This window comes from Myxocyprinus asiaticus, chromosome 17 (assembly GCF_019703515.2).
Source record: "Myxocyprinus asiaticus isolate MX2 ecotype Aquarium Trade chromosome 17, UBuf_Myxa_2, whole genome shotgun sequence".
NCBI classification, from domain to species: Eukaryota; Metazoa; Chordata; class Actinopteri; order Cypriniformes; family Catostomidae; genus Myxocyprinus; species Myxocyprinus asiaticus.
In genome coordinates, this window is record NC_059360.1 from 49,716,044 (window position 1) to 49,734,016 (window position 17,973).

Consider the following 17,973-nt stretch of genomic DNA (forward strand, 5'->3'; position numbering starts at 1 on the left):
GGTCCGGACCTCGGCTTGGTTCCATCCAGACCACGAAACATCTTGACATTTGCTGCCCCATCTCACCGTTTCTATATTTCAAGTGATCAGCGTGACAAAACAATGGAGCTGTGTACAGCACAAGCACTGAGGCGCAGATAGCACTGATCTTTCAGCGCTTTATCCTCGAATACTTTTGTCTTTTACAAAACATGCTTCATTTACACCCTTGCAGACGCCATTATTTTAACGACAGTAGACCATAGCAGAGAAATACAGTGAGCAGCAATATAGATGGATACTGGCATCTTTCGTAAAACACACTGCAGAAAATGAGATTGAAGCAAAGTGATTCAACTTCATGTGTCTGAAATTAATCCGACCTTTAAGCTAAACCAGGTTTGTGACAGGACAACGTGCTTCCAGAGCGCCTTTAAACTATAAAAAAAAATTTCATCTAAAATTAGCTTTATTAATCAGCTTGTTTTGAGCCTTTCACAAACAGATTATTTTTGTGAAAATTAATCAAAAGTCATCTCTCGCATAAATGGCAAGGAAAAATAACCAAACATTTGATTTTACTAGTAGCATAGTGAAGTTCTCATGAGAATGTTTCCATTATTTGATAGTCTGACCATTTACAGGCCAACTTACCTTTAGCTAACAGTATTTATAAGCTTCACTATTGTGCTGTACATTGTTTGTTATTGGTAGATTTACATTTTAAGGAAAATGGTCAATTCAAACTTTTACATTTTCAAAATGTTCTCTCAGGGGACACCCCTGAACCCCCAAACAATATATTTCCTTAATAGTCACAAGGCCTCCTATGCCCCTTGAGGATCTAAAAATATTCATACACAAATACTGTTCTCATTCAGCTTCAAAATGAACAGTTGATTTTATCTTTTAATATTTATAACAAAGTGCTCTCGATTAATGAACTCATTGAAATATTTTAATCTTTTGGTAGAAGATCCCCAAAACCCACTACTTTTGCTTTATCTCTGGGGCCCCAGTGTCCTAATCCTTGCCCAGTTTTAAAGAGACTGTTTTGACTTTGCTTTTTTCCGCCTTCTTTTACAAAGTACTATTACTGCCAACTTGGACATTTACAATTCGGCCTACTATTTAAAATAAATAGCATTCCTTATGTCATTTCATAGCTATACTGACTACTGACACCTTGTACGTTATTGTCCGGACCTTTGCTGGGAAGGAAATCTAGAGACCGGACCTCTTGGAACTTTAAATGAATACCCCTGCACTAGACAGACATCTCTGACCGCTGTTATGTACCTCACCACTTTTAAAAGCGTGTCAAGTTACAACTCTGAAGAGGGGAAGCATTCTCTTTAATTCAGCTGCTGCATCTTGTTGCTTTGAGCACAAACGCATCATGGATGCGTTCTTTCGCATATCTGTGCTATTTTTAATTGTTGGTGTAAATATGCACTAGATGGACGTCTTTGACCGAGCTGATGTGTTTTCGGTGATATGTGCCTATGTGCGTGATGATACTGTATTTTTCGGCTTATATCAGTGTGGATTGCTTGTGAACCAGTCATAATATGACTCAAGCTGTGCAATAGAACTGCTATTGAAGGATGGGGCAGTTAAAAACGCTATTGGACCCAATAACAAACCGTGAGTAAACAGTTTCATTGATGAATATTTCAAATGTCAAGACTATTTGATAGTTTTTGGCGCTGCTGTTCTTGAGTGGAACAGTTTAATATATTCGGATGCAATGTGTTGGATGTGTGTTATGTGTAACCCCTGAAATGTAGTTTTATAATGTTGTGGAGCTTGTTCATTCTCTTCCGATTAAGTTTCAGATATGGCTGTATTTGAGGGACTGCACAATGTTAGCCAATCAGAACAGTGTGCGTTTACATTGAAGTTTTAAGGAGGAGCTTAGAGGGGGTCTGGGTAGCTCAGCAAGTATTGACGCTGACTACCACAACAGGAGTCATGAGTTTGAATCACAGGGTGTGCTGAGTGACTCCAGCCAGGTCTCCTAAGAAACCAATTGGCCCGGTGGCTATGGAGGGTAGAGTCACATGGGGTAACCTCCTCATGGTTGCTATAATGTGGTTCTCACTCTCGGTGGGGTGCGTGGTGAGTTGTGCATGGATGCCGCGGAGAATAGCATGAAGCCTCCACACACGCTATGTCTCCGCGGTAACGCGCTCAACAAGCCACGTGATAAGATGTGCGGATTGACGGTCTCAGACGCAGAGGCAACTGAGATTTGTCCTCTGCCACCCAGATTGAGGCGAGTCACTACGCCACCACGAGGGACTTAGAGCGCATTGGGAATTGGGCATTCCAAATTGGGGAGAAAAGGGGAGAGAGAAAAAAAAGGAGGTGCTTAGACCAAAATAGATTGTTTCAGACAGAGGGCCAGAGACAGGGTGGAAAATGATCATATGTTATTAAATTATGACTGTTATCAGTGGACCACAGGGAAGAAAATAAAATGATAAAAAAGAGCATTTTATGGCCCCTTTAATGAGTGCCTGTGCACATGACAGATGATCTGGATTTGTTAAAAAAAAGAAAAACTAATAAAAACTTCTCTTTTGCTCTTTTTGTCAAGTGATCATGAGAGGTGACATTAATTGAGCCTTGAAAACAGTCTGAGATCTTCCCCTAAATGAATGTCACTGAGCTTTAAGACTCTTACAGAAGATGGTAAGATGGCGCCACAGATGGCCACCTCGGTGTGGAGTGCTTCTATTGTTTTGTTGTTTTTGTTTGTTTTTCCTGTGTTTAGTAATATTTTTCCAGTCAGTTTTACCAGAGACGAACTGCTGAACATTCGACAGCATATACCAGTCAATCTTTTCCCGGATTTTGAATATTCAGACGTTTTGTTTGACATTTTAGTTGGATGCGCTGCTGTGTGGTTTAAACACGCTATGAGACGCAGGGTGAGGGAGACGAGCCGGTGCGCTGGTCAAGCTCCAATGACGTGGCTTTAGAACAACGCTGCCGAGCATTCATCTAGTGAATCTCCGCTCTCTCCCTAACAAAACGGATGAACTACATCTCCTCACCCGCACAAACAAGGATTTTTCAACTTCTGCTGCCTTGTGCTTCACAGAAACCTGGCTGAGTGAAGCCATTCTGGACAGCGCGTTACATCTGCCGGGCTTTCAGCTGTTCAGAGCAGATCGCATCGCGGAGTTAACGGGGAAAACGAGAGGCGGTGGAACATGCTTTTACATCAATGAAAGTTGGTGTACAGATATAACAACGTTAAAGAAGATGTGCTGTCCTAATTTGGAAGCGCTCTTTATTAACTGTAAGCCTTTCTACTCGCCGTGGGAGTTTTCCTCGTTTATTCTGGTGAGTGTGTATATCGCGCCAAACGCGTGTTTGAATGCCGCGCTGCAACAGCCGACTGATCAAATCACAGACACGGAACCACAATACCCGGACTCAGTTATTATTATTCCTGGGGATTTTAACAAAGCAAACCTCACACGTGAACTGCCCAAATACAAACAGCACATTACATGCCCAACCAGAGACAGAAACATACTGTCATACAGACAGAAATTAAAATCTGCTAAACCTGTAGTAAGGACTGTAAAGAGATGGACCAATGAAGCAGAGCTGGAACTACAAGCCTGTTTTGACTGCACTGATTGGAGTGTTTTTGAGGCTGCAGCCACAGACCTGGATGAGCTCACAGATACTGTGACATCATATATCAGTTTCTGTGAGGATATGTGCATTCCTACTAGGACTTATTTAACATTTAACAATGACAAACCATGGTGACCCTGCATCAGTGTGGAGTGGCATGAAACAATTTACGAATTACAGGACTCCTGCCCCCAACCCTGTTCAACTGGCTGACGACCTGAATGTGTTCTACTGTAGATTTGAAAGGCCCATTCTCACACCCCACACCCACTCTGACCTTCACTTCACACCAACACCTCCTGCAACCCCCTCCTCCCCCCTCCTGCTTCTCAACCTGCACTTAAGAACTGTGAAGATGATGTGAGCCGTGTCTTTCGAAAACAAAGGATAAGGAAAGCACAGGGCCCAGATGGCGTTTCACTGGCATTTCTTAGATCCTGTACTAACCAGCTGGCCCCCATCTTCGCACAGATCTTCAATAGATCACTGGTGCAGTGTGAAGTCCCATGCTGCTTCAAATGTTCCAATATCATCTCCATCCCAAAGAAACCAAAAATCACAGGACTTAATGACTACAGACCTGTCGTCCTGACATCTGTGGTCATGAAGTCATTTGAGAGACTGGTGTTGGCCCACCTGAAGGACATCACTGGACCCTTTCTAGATCCCCTTCAATTTGCTTATCGAGCAAACAGGTCTGTGGATGATGCAGTCAACATGGGATTGCATCATATCCTGCAACATCTGGACAGACCAGGGACAAATGCAAGGATCCTTTTTGTGGACTTCAATTCAGCTTTCAACACCATCATCCCAGCTATACTCCAGAATAAATTACACCAACTCTCTGTTCCCATGTCTATCTGTCAGTGGATTACCAGCTTTCTGACAGACAGGCAGCAGCTTGTGAGACAGGGGAAACTCACTTCCAGCACCTGTACAATCAGCACTGGTGCCCCCCAGGGATGTGTGCTCTCCTTACTACTCTTCTCCTTCTACACCAATGACTGCATCGCCAAGGACCCCTCTGTCAAGCTCCTGAAGTTTGCAGATGACACCACTGTCATCGGCCTCATTCGAGATGACGATGAGCCTGCATACAGAAGGGAGGTTGAACAGCTGGCTTTCTGGTGCAGTCAAAACAACCTTGAGCTGAACATGCTCAAAACAGTGGAGATGATTGTGGACTTTAGGAGGAACACCCCAACACTGACCCCCCTCACCATTCTAAACAGCACTGTGGCAGCAGTGGAGTCATTCAGGTTCCTGGGCACTACCATCTCACAGGACCTGAAGTGGGAGACCCACATTGACTCCATTGTGTAAAAGGCCCAGCAGAGGTTGTACTTCCTTCACCAGTTGCAGAACCTTTCTGCACTTCAGTAACTGTCTGGTTTGGTTCAGCTATGAAATCAGACATCAGAAGACTACAAAGAACAGTTCAGACTGCTGAGAGGATTATTGGTTGCCCCCTGCCCTCCCATCAAGAACTATACACTTCCAGAGTGAGGGAAAAGGCTGGAAAAATCACTCTGGACCCCACTCACCCTGCCCACTATCTTTTTGAACTGTTGCCTTCTGGCCGACGCTTCAGAGCTCTGAGCACCAGAACCGTCAGGCACAGGAACAGTTTTTTCCCTCAGACTATCCATCTCATGAACAGATAAAACTGCCCCATTGAGCAATAATTAATGTGCAATACACAGTTTAGTCTTTTTATATTTATCCAACACATCCAACCTCTTCTGCCATTACATTCCCTTGCACTGTACATAACCGATTTGTATTTAGATTTGCACTACGTATGTGTATGTGTGTGTGTATGTATGTATGTATGTATGTATATGTATGTATATATAGTCATATATGTGGATATGTGTATATGTATATGTATGTATGTGTGTGTATGTGTATGTATGTGTGTATATATATATGTATGTATATAGTCTATTGTGTATTCTATATATATCTTTTTTCTTTTCAATATTTATCTATTTTTTATTCAATTTTAATGATTTTTTAAAAGTCTTGCTGCTGTTTTTGTATTGTTGTACACTGGAAGCTTCTGTCACCAAGACAAATTCCTTGTATGTGTAAGAATACTTGGCAATAAAGCTCATTCTGATTCTGATGTGTTGTGATGGTTAACTGGGAACTCAAAGCTGATGGACATAAATAAGCATCACACTCTTCAGTCCACAGAATTCAGACTAAATGACTCTTCTGGACTCTTGAGTGTTTAAATAGTTTCTCTGTTTAGTTTTGTAAATGTCATCTGTTGAAAGAGTGAGTTTGATCACAGAGACTGCGAGTGAAGTTTTATTTTTATGATCTGTTTAAGTGTGCTGTTGATGAAATAATCATATTAATTGAGTTTATTCCACATTATTCCTGACAGAGTTCGTGGTTTATTCCAGCGAGTGTTTGGAGGCGGAGTGACTCACTGACATTCATTCATTCATCATATAAAAGCCACTGAAGATCGGAAGGATTCACTCACTCTGACTGTCACAGTATTGATCGATCTGCGTGACATTATTGATCATGAATACTGTGAAGGCGCTGAAGAACGCGGTGGTGTGTTTGCTGATTTTACCGCGTTTCCTCGTCGCAGCGCTCATGTTGTGGTGTCTTGATTTTCTGTGCGTGAGGAAGAGAGTTTTATTTCATCTGAAGGATCATTGTAAAGAGGAAGAAGAAGAAGAAGAAGATGAAGAAGAAGATGATGATGACCCTCCGCTGTGCATCTCCGATAATAATCGCATGTTCAGCTGGGAGTCTCTCAAAGCGGTCTTCCACGGACACAAACTGGACTGGATGAAATCCGCTGATCTCGGGCTCGATGCGCCGAATAGTGAAGTAGTTCAGCTCGCCGACTTGAAGCCCAAACGGATCTTTGACTTCGTCCGGGACAACAGGCCGCTGGTGCTGAATTTCGGCAGTTGCAGCTGACCCCCGTTCATGAAGCGTCTCCGGGCGTTCCGGCGACTCGTCCTTCAGTATTCGGACATCGCCGATTCTCTGCTGGTTTACATCGAGGAGGCGCATCCGTCAGACGGATGGATCAGTTCCGACGCTCCGTATCAGATCCGCAAACACCGGAGTGTGGAGGAGCGAGTGCTCGCGGCGCGGCTGATGGAGCAGAAGGTGCCGGGATGCGTGATCGTGGCGGACAGTATGGAGAACTCGTCCAACAGCGCGTACGGAGCGTTCTTCGACAGACTTTATATCGTTCAGGACGGGAAGGTGGTTTATCAGGGCGGCAGAGGACCGGAGAGTTACCGGATCTCTGAGATCAGACTCTGGCTCCATCAGTACCGAAAGCGTCTTCTCGACACTGCCGTGATTCAAGTGTAAATCTTCTCTTCACAACTTCATGTGACAGTGTTCCTCTCGTGTTACATGTGTTTACACAGATTAAACTATAGATTATTATTATTATTATTATTGGAATATTCTCTTGACCTCCCGTATTTTTTGTGAAGGTCGATTTGTAAAAGGTTCACAACCAGAAAATCGACACTGATGTGTGAATACAGGAGAATCACTCTGTAAATGTGCTCCTTTTTATTAAAGTCATTTTGAGGCTTGTGGAAGAAGTCTTATTCAGATAAAGGATTATGGATTTACTTTTGCTTTGGGTTTTCAGTTGACATCTCAGTACAAACACTTTATTTGACAAATGCTTCATATTTGTAATAAATACGCCAATTATTTTAATTATTATTTAATATTTTTTATTAATAACTTAAGTCGTAAAACACAATTAAAACAAAACACTGACGGCAATACTGTCATTCAACTGTAAAGATTTGCTAGAGCTCGTGTTTCAATGTGAATAAAGGTCTGATTTTATATTTCAAATGTTCTGTCAGTTATCTGTTAATAATGACTGTTTTCCTTTTATAAATCTGTGAACTAAAACACTTAAAGACTGAATTACAGCTGCAATATTAGATGTTTATAGAGCTGCACATTTATCGGTCATTTAAACCTGTTAATCACCTGCAGTGAAGAGTATTTCAACATGTTAAACACAGAGCACTGTTAATCTATTATCAGTAATAAATCACACTAGCATTACTTATTGTTGATGACTGATAAGATATTTCATATATCTTCAGCTATACCAACATTAGATTTTATGATGGAGTCTAACAGATCATTATTTCAGAGTAAATTACTGTAAAATGATTGTATGTTTCATTGTTTTCACAAGACTTTATAAGAAATTATATTCAAATAATATACATTGTCATGACTCATGCAAATATACAAAATATTCCAATAGTGCACCCTTTTATCAACATTATTATTTAATAACCCAACAAATTAAAGGAATATTCCGGGTTCAATACAAGTTAAGATCAATCAACAGCATTTGTGGAATAATGTTGATTACCATAAAAATTAATTTCGACTCGTTCCTCCTTTTCTTTATAAAAGCACAAATGTGTGTTCCAGTGAGACACTTACAATGGAAGTCAATGGGGTCAATTTGTACAGGGTTTATAGGCAGAAATTTGAAGCTTATAATATTATAAAAGCACTTACATTTATTCTTCTGTTAAATCTTGTGTATTATTGGAGCTGTAAAGTTATTTAAATCATCTTTTTTACAGTCATTTTAGGGTTTAAGGGTTTTCAGCATTACGCTGTCATGGCAACAAAGTTGTAAAATTGTCTATAACGTCACACAGATGTGGTTAGTAAGTGATTATCACAGTAAAATCATGTTAACACACATATTGTTTATGTCTTGTGTGTATACTTTTGAAACAGTGAGTATTTTAATGTTTACAGATTGACTTCCATTGTAAGTGTCTCACTGGAACACACATTTGTGCTTTTATAAAGAAAAGGAGGAACGAGTCGAAATACATTTTTGTGGTAATCAACATTATTCCACAAATGCTGTTGATTGATTTTAACTTGTATTGAACCCGGAATATTCTGAACTGGACTGTTTCTGTGTTTCCTGTTAATCTTCTGAACTATTACTTTAATTCTAACATGTGAAGAACACAATCAGAAACCGTTTTGATTTATGGACAACAAACAGAAAAAAATGTAATTTCACTCTGATGACCTACCATTTAAGGTTGTCACACTGGTTGTGATTGTTAAGTTATTATTGGTTGTGTTGAGAATGTTGGTAATTGTTTTAATCAGCAGTGTGTGTGTGTGTGAGTGTGTTTCTGTGTGTGTGTGTGTGTCTGAGTAAGTGTGTGAGAGTGTGTGAGTATGTGTGTGCGTGAGTGTGTGTGGTGTGTGAGTGTGTGTGTGTGTGTGTGTGTGTGTGTCAGTGTATGTATGTGTGTGTGGTGTGTGAGTGAGTGTGTGTGAGTGTGTGTGTGTGTGGTGTGTGAGTGAGTGTGTGTGAGTGTGTGTGGGTGAGTGTGAGTGTGTTTCTGTGTGTGTGTGTGTGAGTGTGTCTGTATGAGTTTTTGTCTAAGTGTGTGAGTGTGTGAGTGTGTATGAGTTTGTGTCTGAGTGAGTGAGTGTGTGTGTGGTGTGTGAGTGAGTGTGTGTGTGTGAGTGTGTAAGTATGTGTGTGTACATGTTTATACTACATTAGGGGATTAAATGTCCCCACAAGGACAGTAAAACCTGCATTGTGGGTCCAGCCAGCGGTCCCCATGAGGGAAATGGCTTATTAAACATACTAAATGATGTTTTTTTGAAAATGTAAAAGGTTTCTGTGAGTGTTAAGTTTAGGGGATAGAAATTATCGTTAGATCTGTATAAAATGCATGGAAGTCTATGTAGAGTCCCCACAATGATATAAAAACATGGTGAGTGGGTGTGTGTGTGTGTGTGTGTTTATGTATGTGTGTGTCTGTGTGTGTGTGTGTGTGTGTGTGTGTGCGTGCGTATCTGTGTGTGTGTGTGTGTGTGTTTATGTGTGTGTGTGTGTGTGTGTGTGTGCGTGCGTATCTGTGTGTGTGTGTGTGTGTGTTTATGTGTGTGTGTGTGTGTGTGTGTGTGCGTGCGTATCTGTGTGTGTGTGTGTGTTTATGTGTGTGTGTGTGTGTGTGCGCGTGTGCTTTAGTAGTTCGCAAGTTAATGTAATCCTGTATTAAGGATAGTGTAAACAAGTTTGCTGTCCGGGGTGAAGGGGTCAAGGCTCAAGACTTGACCTGAGCTTGAATACCCCCCTGGACTGGATTAGTATTGATGGAATAAATAGGAGGAGATGGGGAGGTGGAGGGATGCCAGAAACACTCGATGCCGTGTAGAGGTAAGCAGCTGTTTATACACTCTTACTCTGGCTGTGTGATTGGTTGGATTAAATGAACTTGCTCTTCCCAAACCTTGTTAATGAAACTACATTTTAGTAGTTCGCAAGTTAATGTAATCATGTATAAAGGATAGTGTAAACGTGTGGCTCGCTGTCCGGGGTAAAGGGCTCAAGGCTCAAGACTTGATACAAGCTCGAATACCCCCCAAAAGAAGCCTGTAAACAGGACAGCAAATCTTTAGCTATGGAGCCTTGAAATTTAGAATTAGATGTGAAATTATACGAAACATCTTGTCCCCTCAAAAGATGAACCGGAAATGGGCAAAATGTGGGGGGGTTTGCTTGGCTATCTTGTGTGAGATGGGCAGATGTGCCAAAGAAGATAGACTCAAGCGGGGCCGCTAGCTGAGGCAGCCTCGCGCTAGGGTCCGTGTCAGGGGATAGGAAACTGGGAGGTGTAGGACAGGAGGAGATTGGAGAGTGAATGCATGTTGAAACACTGAAGGGACAGTGGTGGTATCGGCCGCAGGGAAATGAGCTCTGCGAGAGCTGTTGTGCGCTGGAGGGATCGTTATGCCCTAAAGCAGGATGCACCCCCATGGAAGGGCATGGTCTCCCCGGACGGAGGCGTGAATCCTAGCTGCCCAGATTGACCTTAAGTCTCCCTCCTGGCTTGGTTGGTTCAACGGATAGGCTCGTGTGGCGAATGGTGCGAGCCACTTGGGAGGAGACTCGGCGGCCGCTCGAGCAAACAAGCCCAACCTGCATTCGAACAGGAGGGGCCCTCATTGCATTCGCGGGGGAGTCATCCCAGGCCACAAACAGGAAAGCCCACAATACAGATAAACGTGAAGAGCTCCCACTGCATTCGGGTGGGAGATCCCACTGCTGATCTAACGAGATCCCACTGCTGATGAGTCCTTGAATGGATTGTGTTGGAGGGGTCTGCAACGCCTCCCCCGCGATCTGGTGGAGGCGTGAATCCTAGCCACTAGAAACCGACCTTGGCCCCCCTCCAGACGCAATGGAGGGGCCCTCACGGCGTTCTAACGGGGGAGTCCTTGCTGCACTCCCAATCGGGAGCCCACTATACAAATAAATTCACACGCTTTCGAATGGGAGAACCCCCTGCTGTGATTCAAACTGGAGGGCCCTTGAGTGTTTGTGGTGGGCCTGTCCAGCAATTTGAGATGGGGGGGCTTCCGGACTGGCTGGAGGGCCCCCGCAGCGTCTAAATGGTTGGGCCGGCCTGGATGATTGACAAGGATAAGCAAGCGTCCCCCTGACCCTCAATTTGCGATTTGAACGGGCTGGATCCTCGGCGTGGGACCACACTGTATTCAAAGGGAGAGCGTACAGTTCATGGGAATGTTTTAGCTGTATTATTATTGAGCTCGCTCGGAGCTGTGAGACGGCTGGGTCCGCAGGCGTGGGCCCATACGGCATTCGACGGTAGAACAGTTGATTCTTGAGGAAGTTAATAAATGCTGAATTTTTAATGGAGCTCCCTATGCGAAATGAAACAGGCTAAATCCTCGAGCATGGGACCATGCGGCGGTTAACCGGAGGAGCTTGTGTTTTGTGTGAAAAGTTTATGCTGCGTATAAACGAGGAGCCGAGCCGAATCATTCGGCATTGATTTAAGCCCGTTACTTTAGACTTGAGTAGAGCGTAAGATTATGACAGGTATACGGTATGATTTATGAGTGAGTGTGACGTGGCACGTGATCTGCCTCTAGTGGAGCCGAATTCAGCTTGTGTCTGTTCTGACGGAGGCTGTGTATAGCTGTAGTGAGTTGTAGAGTGGTCAGAGCGGGAGCTGCTGCGGCAGCGAGCTTGCGCTAAAATAACTGTGTTGATTTGAGATCTTGTAATTAAAGAGACTGTTAATGCTTAGAAATGAAGTGAGTAGTTTAAAGTTATTATGTATGGTGAATTTCAACACACATGATGTTTTAGAGCAGCAAAATGTTGTTTTCAGTGGAAGGCAAGTGACCAAAGAAACAAATGTACAGAAGATCTACTGATGAGCAATGAGTGACACTACAGACTAATGAAGAGAATAAATAAATGTGTCTGCGTTTGAAATGAAAGAATACACTGTGAACTGGAGTCAGTAGGGGACATGATTAGATTAGTGTGTTCAGGGGGGCCTGGGGAGCTCAGCGAATACTGACGCTGACTATCACCCCTGGAGTCGCAAGTTCAAATCCAGGGCGTGCTGAGTGACTCCAGCCAGGCCTCCTAAGCAACCAAATTGGCCCGGTTGCTAGGGAGGGTAGAGTCACATGGGGTAACCTCCTCGTGGTCACTATGATGTGGTTTTTGCTCTCGGTGGGGTGAGTGGTGAGTTGTGCGTGGATGCCGCGGAGAATAGTGTGAAGCCTCCGAAAGTGCTATGTCTCCGTGGTAACGTGCTCAACAAGTCACGTGATAAGATGCGTGGATTGATGGTCTCAGACGCAGAAGCAACTGAGATTCGTCCTCCACCACCCGGATTGAGGCGAGTCACTACGCCACCACGTGGACTTAGAGCGCATTGGGAATTGGGCATTCCAAATTGGGGAGAAAATGGGAGAAAATCCACAAAAAAAAAAAAAAAAGATTAGTGTGTTCAGTGGCTTGAGACTTTTCTTCTCTTCACTTCATCTCGCATCACTCGAGCAGCTCTGCAGCGCCACCAGCAGAACAACTGGAGTAGCGCACTGTGTGTGGCGCGGGATTCACTCACTCGATGAGTCACTTTTTGTTCAGTGCTTTTGCAGAAAAAAGCAAGTAAAGTTAATTTTTTATCATTATTACAGTCTGTGCTAATCAAACCACTGAGTTACTGTAAACTATAGTCAGACATTTGGAGAGAGTGGAAAATGAAGATTTATCCTCTAAAAAATATTCTCAAATCTGGGGCGCTTCATCCAGCATCTACATGACAACGGAAATTAAATTACACATATTTGCATATTTGATTACTAATAAGATGTCCAGTTGTCCCTTTGTTTACATGAGTTCTGTCAAACCATTTTACATAGACACTTATGTTATTTTGAAATGTGATCTGGCTTGTATGTTTTGTTGTTCTTATAAAAATGACTAAAAATAGTAATAAAAAAACAATAATAAAGATGATCAGGTTCGGCATGTGCCGTCTGCTTTTAGTGTAAACAATTTAAAGGGACAGTTCACACAAAAATGAAAATTCTCTCATCATTTACTCACCCTTATGCCGTCCCAGATGTGTATGATGTGTATGGCTGAACACAAATGAAGATTTTTAGAAGAATATTTCAGCTCTGTAGGTCAATACAATGCAAGTCAATGGTGACCAGAACTTTGAAGCTCCAAAAAGCATATAAAGCTAGCATAAAAGTAAAACGTAATGAGAAAAAGATCAAAATTTTAGTCCTTTTTCTCTGTAAATCTCCACTTTCACTACTATATTTTTCTTCTTTTGTTTTTGGCGATTCACATTATTTGTGCATATCACCACCTACTGGGCAGGGAGGAGAATTTATATTAAAATAGGACTTAAATATTGATCTGTTTCTCACCCACATCTATCATATTACTTTTGAAGACGTGGATTAAACCACTGGAGTTTTATGGATTACTTTTACACTGCCTTTATGTGCTTTTTGGAGCTTAAAAGTTCTGGTCACCATTCACTTGCATTGTATGGACCAACAGAGCTGAAATATTCTCCTAAAAATCTTCATTTGTGTTCTGAAGAAGAAAGAAAGTCATACACATCTGGGATGGCATGAGGATGAGTAAATGATGAGAGAATTTTCAGTTTTGGGAGAACTGTTTCTTTAAATTAATAAACATGGATAATATAAGCATTAACACATAGAATTATTGGGAATACTTCACTTACTTTGCTGTTTGGATCTCAACCATTGCTGCATTTTGTATTTCTATGTGTGAATATGATTGTGTTTACCAAGTAACCTGCAATAATAACTTAATATATGCATTCATGTTAAAATCTTGAAGCGAGCATGCATTTTTTCATAAACAAGGAAAGACTAAAAACAGACCCTCTAAAATGTATTTTTCTACTCTGCATCCTTTTTCTATATAATGAAATTAATATTGATATTTCATTAATAATCATTAATGGATCATTCAACTGCTAATAATCATTATCTTGTACAGTTTCCCAATGGTTATAAAAAGCTTATAAGGTTATAAAAAGGTTATAAAAAGAAGAGAGTTATTACTCCCAAAAACATGCTGCAAATTCAGTTAAGATTTGGAATAGCAGAATACATCAACGGTTGTGTTGCTATTGTTTTTGTAGATCAAAAGACATGTATCAGAGATGAGCTGAAACACAGATTTAATCGTCACAGTTCACACACAAACATACATGAAATCTTCTGTAGTGGAGAATGTGCCACCTTCCAAACCTTTAGGCTATTCAATTCAATTCAATTCTAAAATTCAATTTCTAAACTATTTTTCTCATTAGACTAAAACATGGCATTTTTTCAGTGACTTCTTGATAACGTACGAAGAAAAGAAACGAATGTGCTGTTTTTGTGGATGTTATTCAGTGAACTACATGAGCAAAATGATTGAATTCTCTTTCTTTAAAAGCACAACAATCTTTTGTATGTCGGCTGACCTGAGAAAGAGACTGCTTCTGTTCACTCGCTCTATGTTTGGCAGTGTTGTGTGCTCCAGTTGGACTCTCTTGCTCTCATTTGGACAGTTCGGCCGAGTCTCTTTTCCAGGAGCTGCAGATCAGTGGGTTTCTAAGATCAGAGGTCACGCACAATTATGTGGCACTTTGGCCCATGCAGTTCATTTACAGAAACCCAGGTGGCCTCATGATGACGCATAATCAGACTAGTGTCATCTCAGGTGACCTCTAGAAAGCAGAGGTCACAGTACAGACATGCTGCTATTCTACTACCATCACATTCATGAACTATAAATAATCTTCACATATTTATTTGAATATGTTCATGTGATGAATGATCCAGACGCTGGTGTTTTTCAGGCACACAATGATCTTTCAGTGGATTCAGTCCTGATGATGAGACCCCTGATGGTGTTTTTCTTGGCACAAAGCCTTTTTCCCACTGTGGCTTCAATCTGTCGCTTCTGTGACGAGTTCTTTATTATCAGCGATCGTTTGCACTGATGCTGCCTCAAAGAGTGAATGTGTGCATATTATAAGTGAATTAATGAATGTAGTTATCTGGCTAGCTTTTCGAAGTTGCATTGTCTTAGAAAATAATCCATAAAATTCAAAATAGGAGAGTTATTACCCTCAGATTTGACATAAAACAAACCTTTGGCCTCTGACTACATTGTGTTTTTTTTTTTTTTTTAAGTTGTGCCAAGAACAGTTTAATATATTTTTAATGAAAATATTATTTTCAAATAATTTTAGTTTTTCTAACTATTTTCTTTATGACTTAAATTAATTCTGACTTTTGGACAGCATCTCTTAAGTGGTCTTCTTTTAAAAGAGACCAGGGTTCTTGAACTGCAACTATTGTATGTCCTTGTTAGGTCTGTGCTAAAAAATAAAAAAATAAAAAATAAGAGCCACCAGTTAAAGTAGTTCACCTAAAAATTATAAATTCTTTCATTTAAACCCATATGCTGTTGCTTAATATAATAACATAGAATAACAGTTTATAGTGAGCAGGAGCCATCAAGATTCTACCAGAAAGATTTAATATGAATATATGAATTGGTTTCCTTTGGCTTTAGCCCTGTCTTACGGTTTAGAGCTCAGACATTTGCTCGTACCAATGTATCCTGCTGGAAGGTGATGACAGCAGGGGAGAGAAGTTTAACCCAAAAGAAAAGTAGAACTTAATTTAAACCTATACCCCCAAAAGGAAAATACAAAATTTGACTTAGAAAAACAACCAGGTCTTCAGAAGGTAAAGAAAAAATCTGAAAGAAGAAGAAATAGAAATGAATGATGCAAATAAACACCTGTATATGACTGTACAAACATACTTCTATTGTACCATACCCTGCAGAAAGGTAGACTAGCTTATGAGAATTGTTAAGTCCTTGCGAATAGGTGGGCATTGTTTGCGCAATATTTTTTCAGAAGGGTAGACAATGCATCTGGACATTGCAGAAGGTTGAGCAACATTTGAGCTAACTCTATGCAAAAGAATATGAATGCTTTTGCAAAGTGTCTGAGCCCTTGCAGAAGGGTGAGCATCATTTGTGCAATACCCTTGTGGAAGGATAAACAATGCATAATGACACGTATGAACCCTTGCAGAAAGGTGAGCATTGTTTGTGCAATACCCTTGCAGAAGGATAAATAATGCTGTGCAATGCATCTGGCCCTTGCAGAAGGGTGAGTACTGTGCTATGCAGAAGGGTGATCAACGTTTGAGCTAACTCTATGCAAAAGAATATGAATGCTTTTGCAAAGTGTCCGAGCTCTTGCAGAAGGGTGAGCATCGTTTATGCAATACCCTTGTGGAAGGATAAACAATGCATAATGACACGTATGAACCCTCGCAGAAAGCTGAGCATTGTTTGTGCAATACCCTTGCAGAAGGATAAACAATGCTGTGCGATGCATCTGGCCCTTGCAGAAGGGTGAGTACTGTGCTATGTTGTGTTATATGAAGCAAAAGGATGCCAAAGCTTTGCTAAGCTTATAAACTCTGCAGAAGGGTGAGCATTGTTTGTGCAATAACCCCGCACCAATACGATGGCAACAATCGCATCATAAACAGGACAACACGATGGCTTGTTCAAAAACAGAAGACAATGATGAAACCTGAAAACGCAAAAGTCATGTCAACTCTATCTTTGATCTACTTTACATCAAGTTTCCAGGATTTATGCCTATTGTTTACCGATGTTACATCGTCATGACAATGGAGTTGAAATACTGGATAACTTTAAACACACCAGGTTAGTTTGCGATTTTATCACACTAGAGTCATGTTAAACACATTATGCTTAAGTATTGTGTCTATACTTTTAAAAAAACAGTGTGTATATGTTTTGTGTATCTGACCTGTTTATGTGCCTTATTACTGCACACAATTTCTTTCTTTTTTGAAAAAGAGGGATAAGTCAAAATTATTTTCTGTGGCAAATCAACATTATGTCACAAATACTGTCAATAGAGCTTAAGTTGTATTAAACCCGAAACACTCCTTGTAAGAATAAATATATATTAATTATTTTAAGTCTTAAAGCAGTGCTGGTTTTGATAGTAGTGTCTGCTCTGAGTGCTGTTCTCACTTTTTTTTATCCCCTTTTCTCCCAATTTGGAATGCCCAATTCCCACTACTTAGTAGGTCCTTGTGGTGGCGTGGTTACTCACCTCAATGCAGGTGGCGGAGGACAAGTCTCAGTTGCCTCCGCTTCTGAGACCGTCAATCCACGCATCTTATCATGTCACTCGTTGTGCATGACACCGCGGAGACTCACAGCATGTGGAGGCTCATGCTACTCTCCGCGATCCATGCACAACTTACCACGCACCCCATTGAGAGCGAGAACCACTAATCCCGACCACGAGGTGGTTACCCCATGTGGCTCTACCCTCCCTAGCAACCGGGCCAATTTGGTTGCTTGGGAAACCTGGCTGGAGTCACTCAGCACACCTGGATTTGAACTCGTGACTCCAGCGGTGGTTGTCAGCATCAATACTCGCTGAGGTACCCAGGCCCCTTTTCTCACTTCATTCTTAAAAGTTTGAACAAAATATCCAAATCTTTTTACAGATTTGCAAACTGTTCTGTCGCCTTAACTTAGTATGGCCCTTGCAAAAAGGGCGAGTATAGATTCACTCACCAGAGAAATAAAGGGAAAATTACACATTAAACTTTAATATCATAGAGTGGTGTTCCAGAAGAAGGGGGAAAAGGATTTCAGGTAATTAACAACTACATTATATTATGCAAAGTAAACAATAAGGTCAAACCATCTTGAATTTTAATAAAAGTTAAGGAATGGAAAATGTCTTTAAATGGTTATCTTACTATTTTAAATCTTAGACAACTGAAGGTTCAGGGACTGGAGAATGCCACAAGATGAGGGCAAATATGTAAATGCTTGTAATGATGTGATGTTTGATACCAAAGCTTCTGTCG

At 41.2% G+C, this 17,973-nt stretch overlaps 1 protein-coding gene across 1 annotated transcript; it reads left to right on the plus strand.

Annotated features, from left to right (window-relative positions):
• The first annotated feature begins 5,870 nt into the window (after nt 1–5,870).
• Nucleotides 5,871–7,770, plus strand: dio3a (iodothyronine deiodinase 3a). The gene is made up of 2 exons (XM_051722964.1): nt 5,871–5,922; nt 6,035–7,770. Exon 2 carries the CDS (start codon nt 6,181–6,183, stop codon nt 6,991–6,993), a length of 813 nt encoding a protein of 270 aa, XP_051578924.1. The 5' UTR covers nt 5,871–5,922; nt 6,035–6,180; the 3' UTR covers nt 6,994–7,770.
• The last annotated feature ends 10,203 nt before the right edge of the window (nt 7,771–17,973 follow it).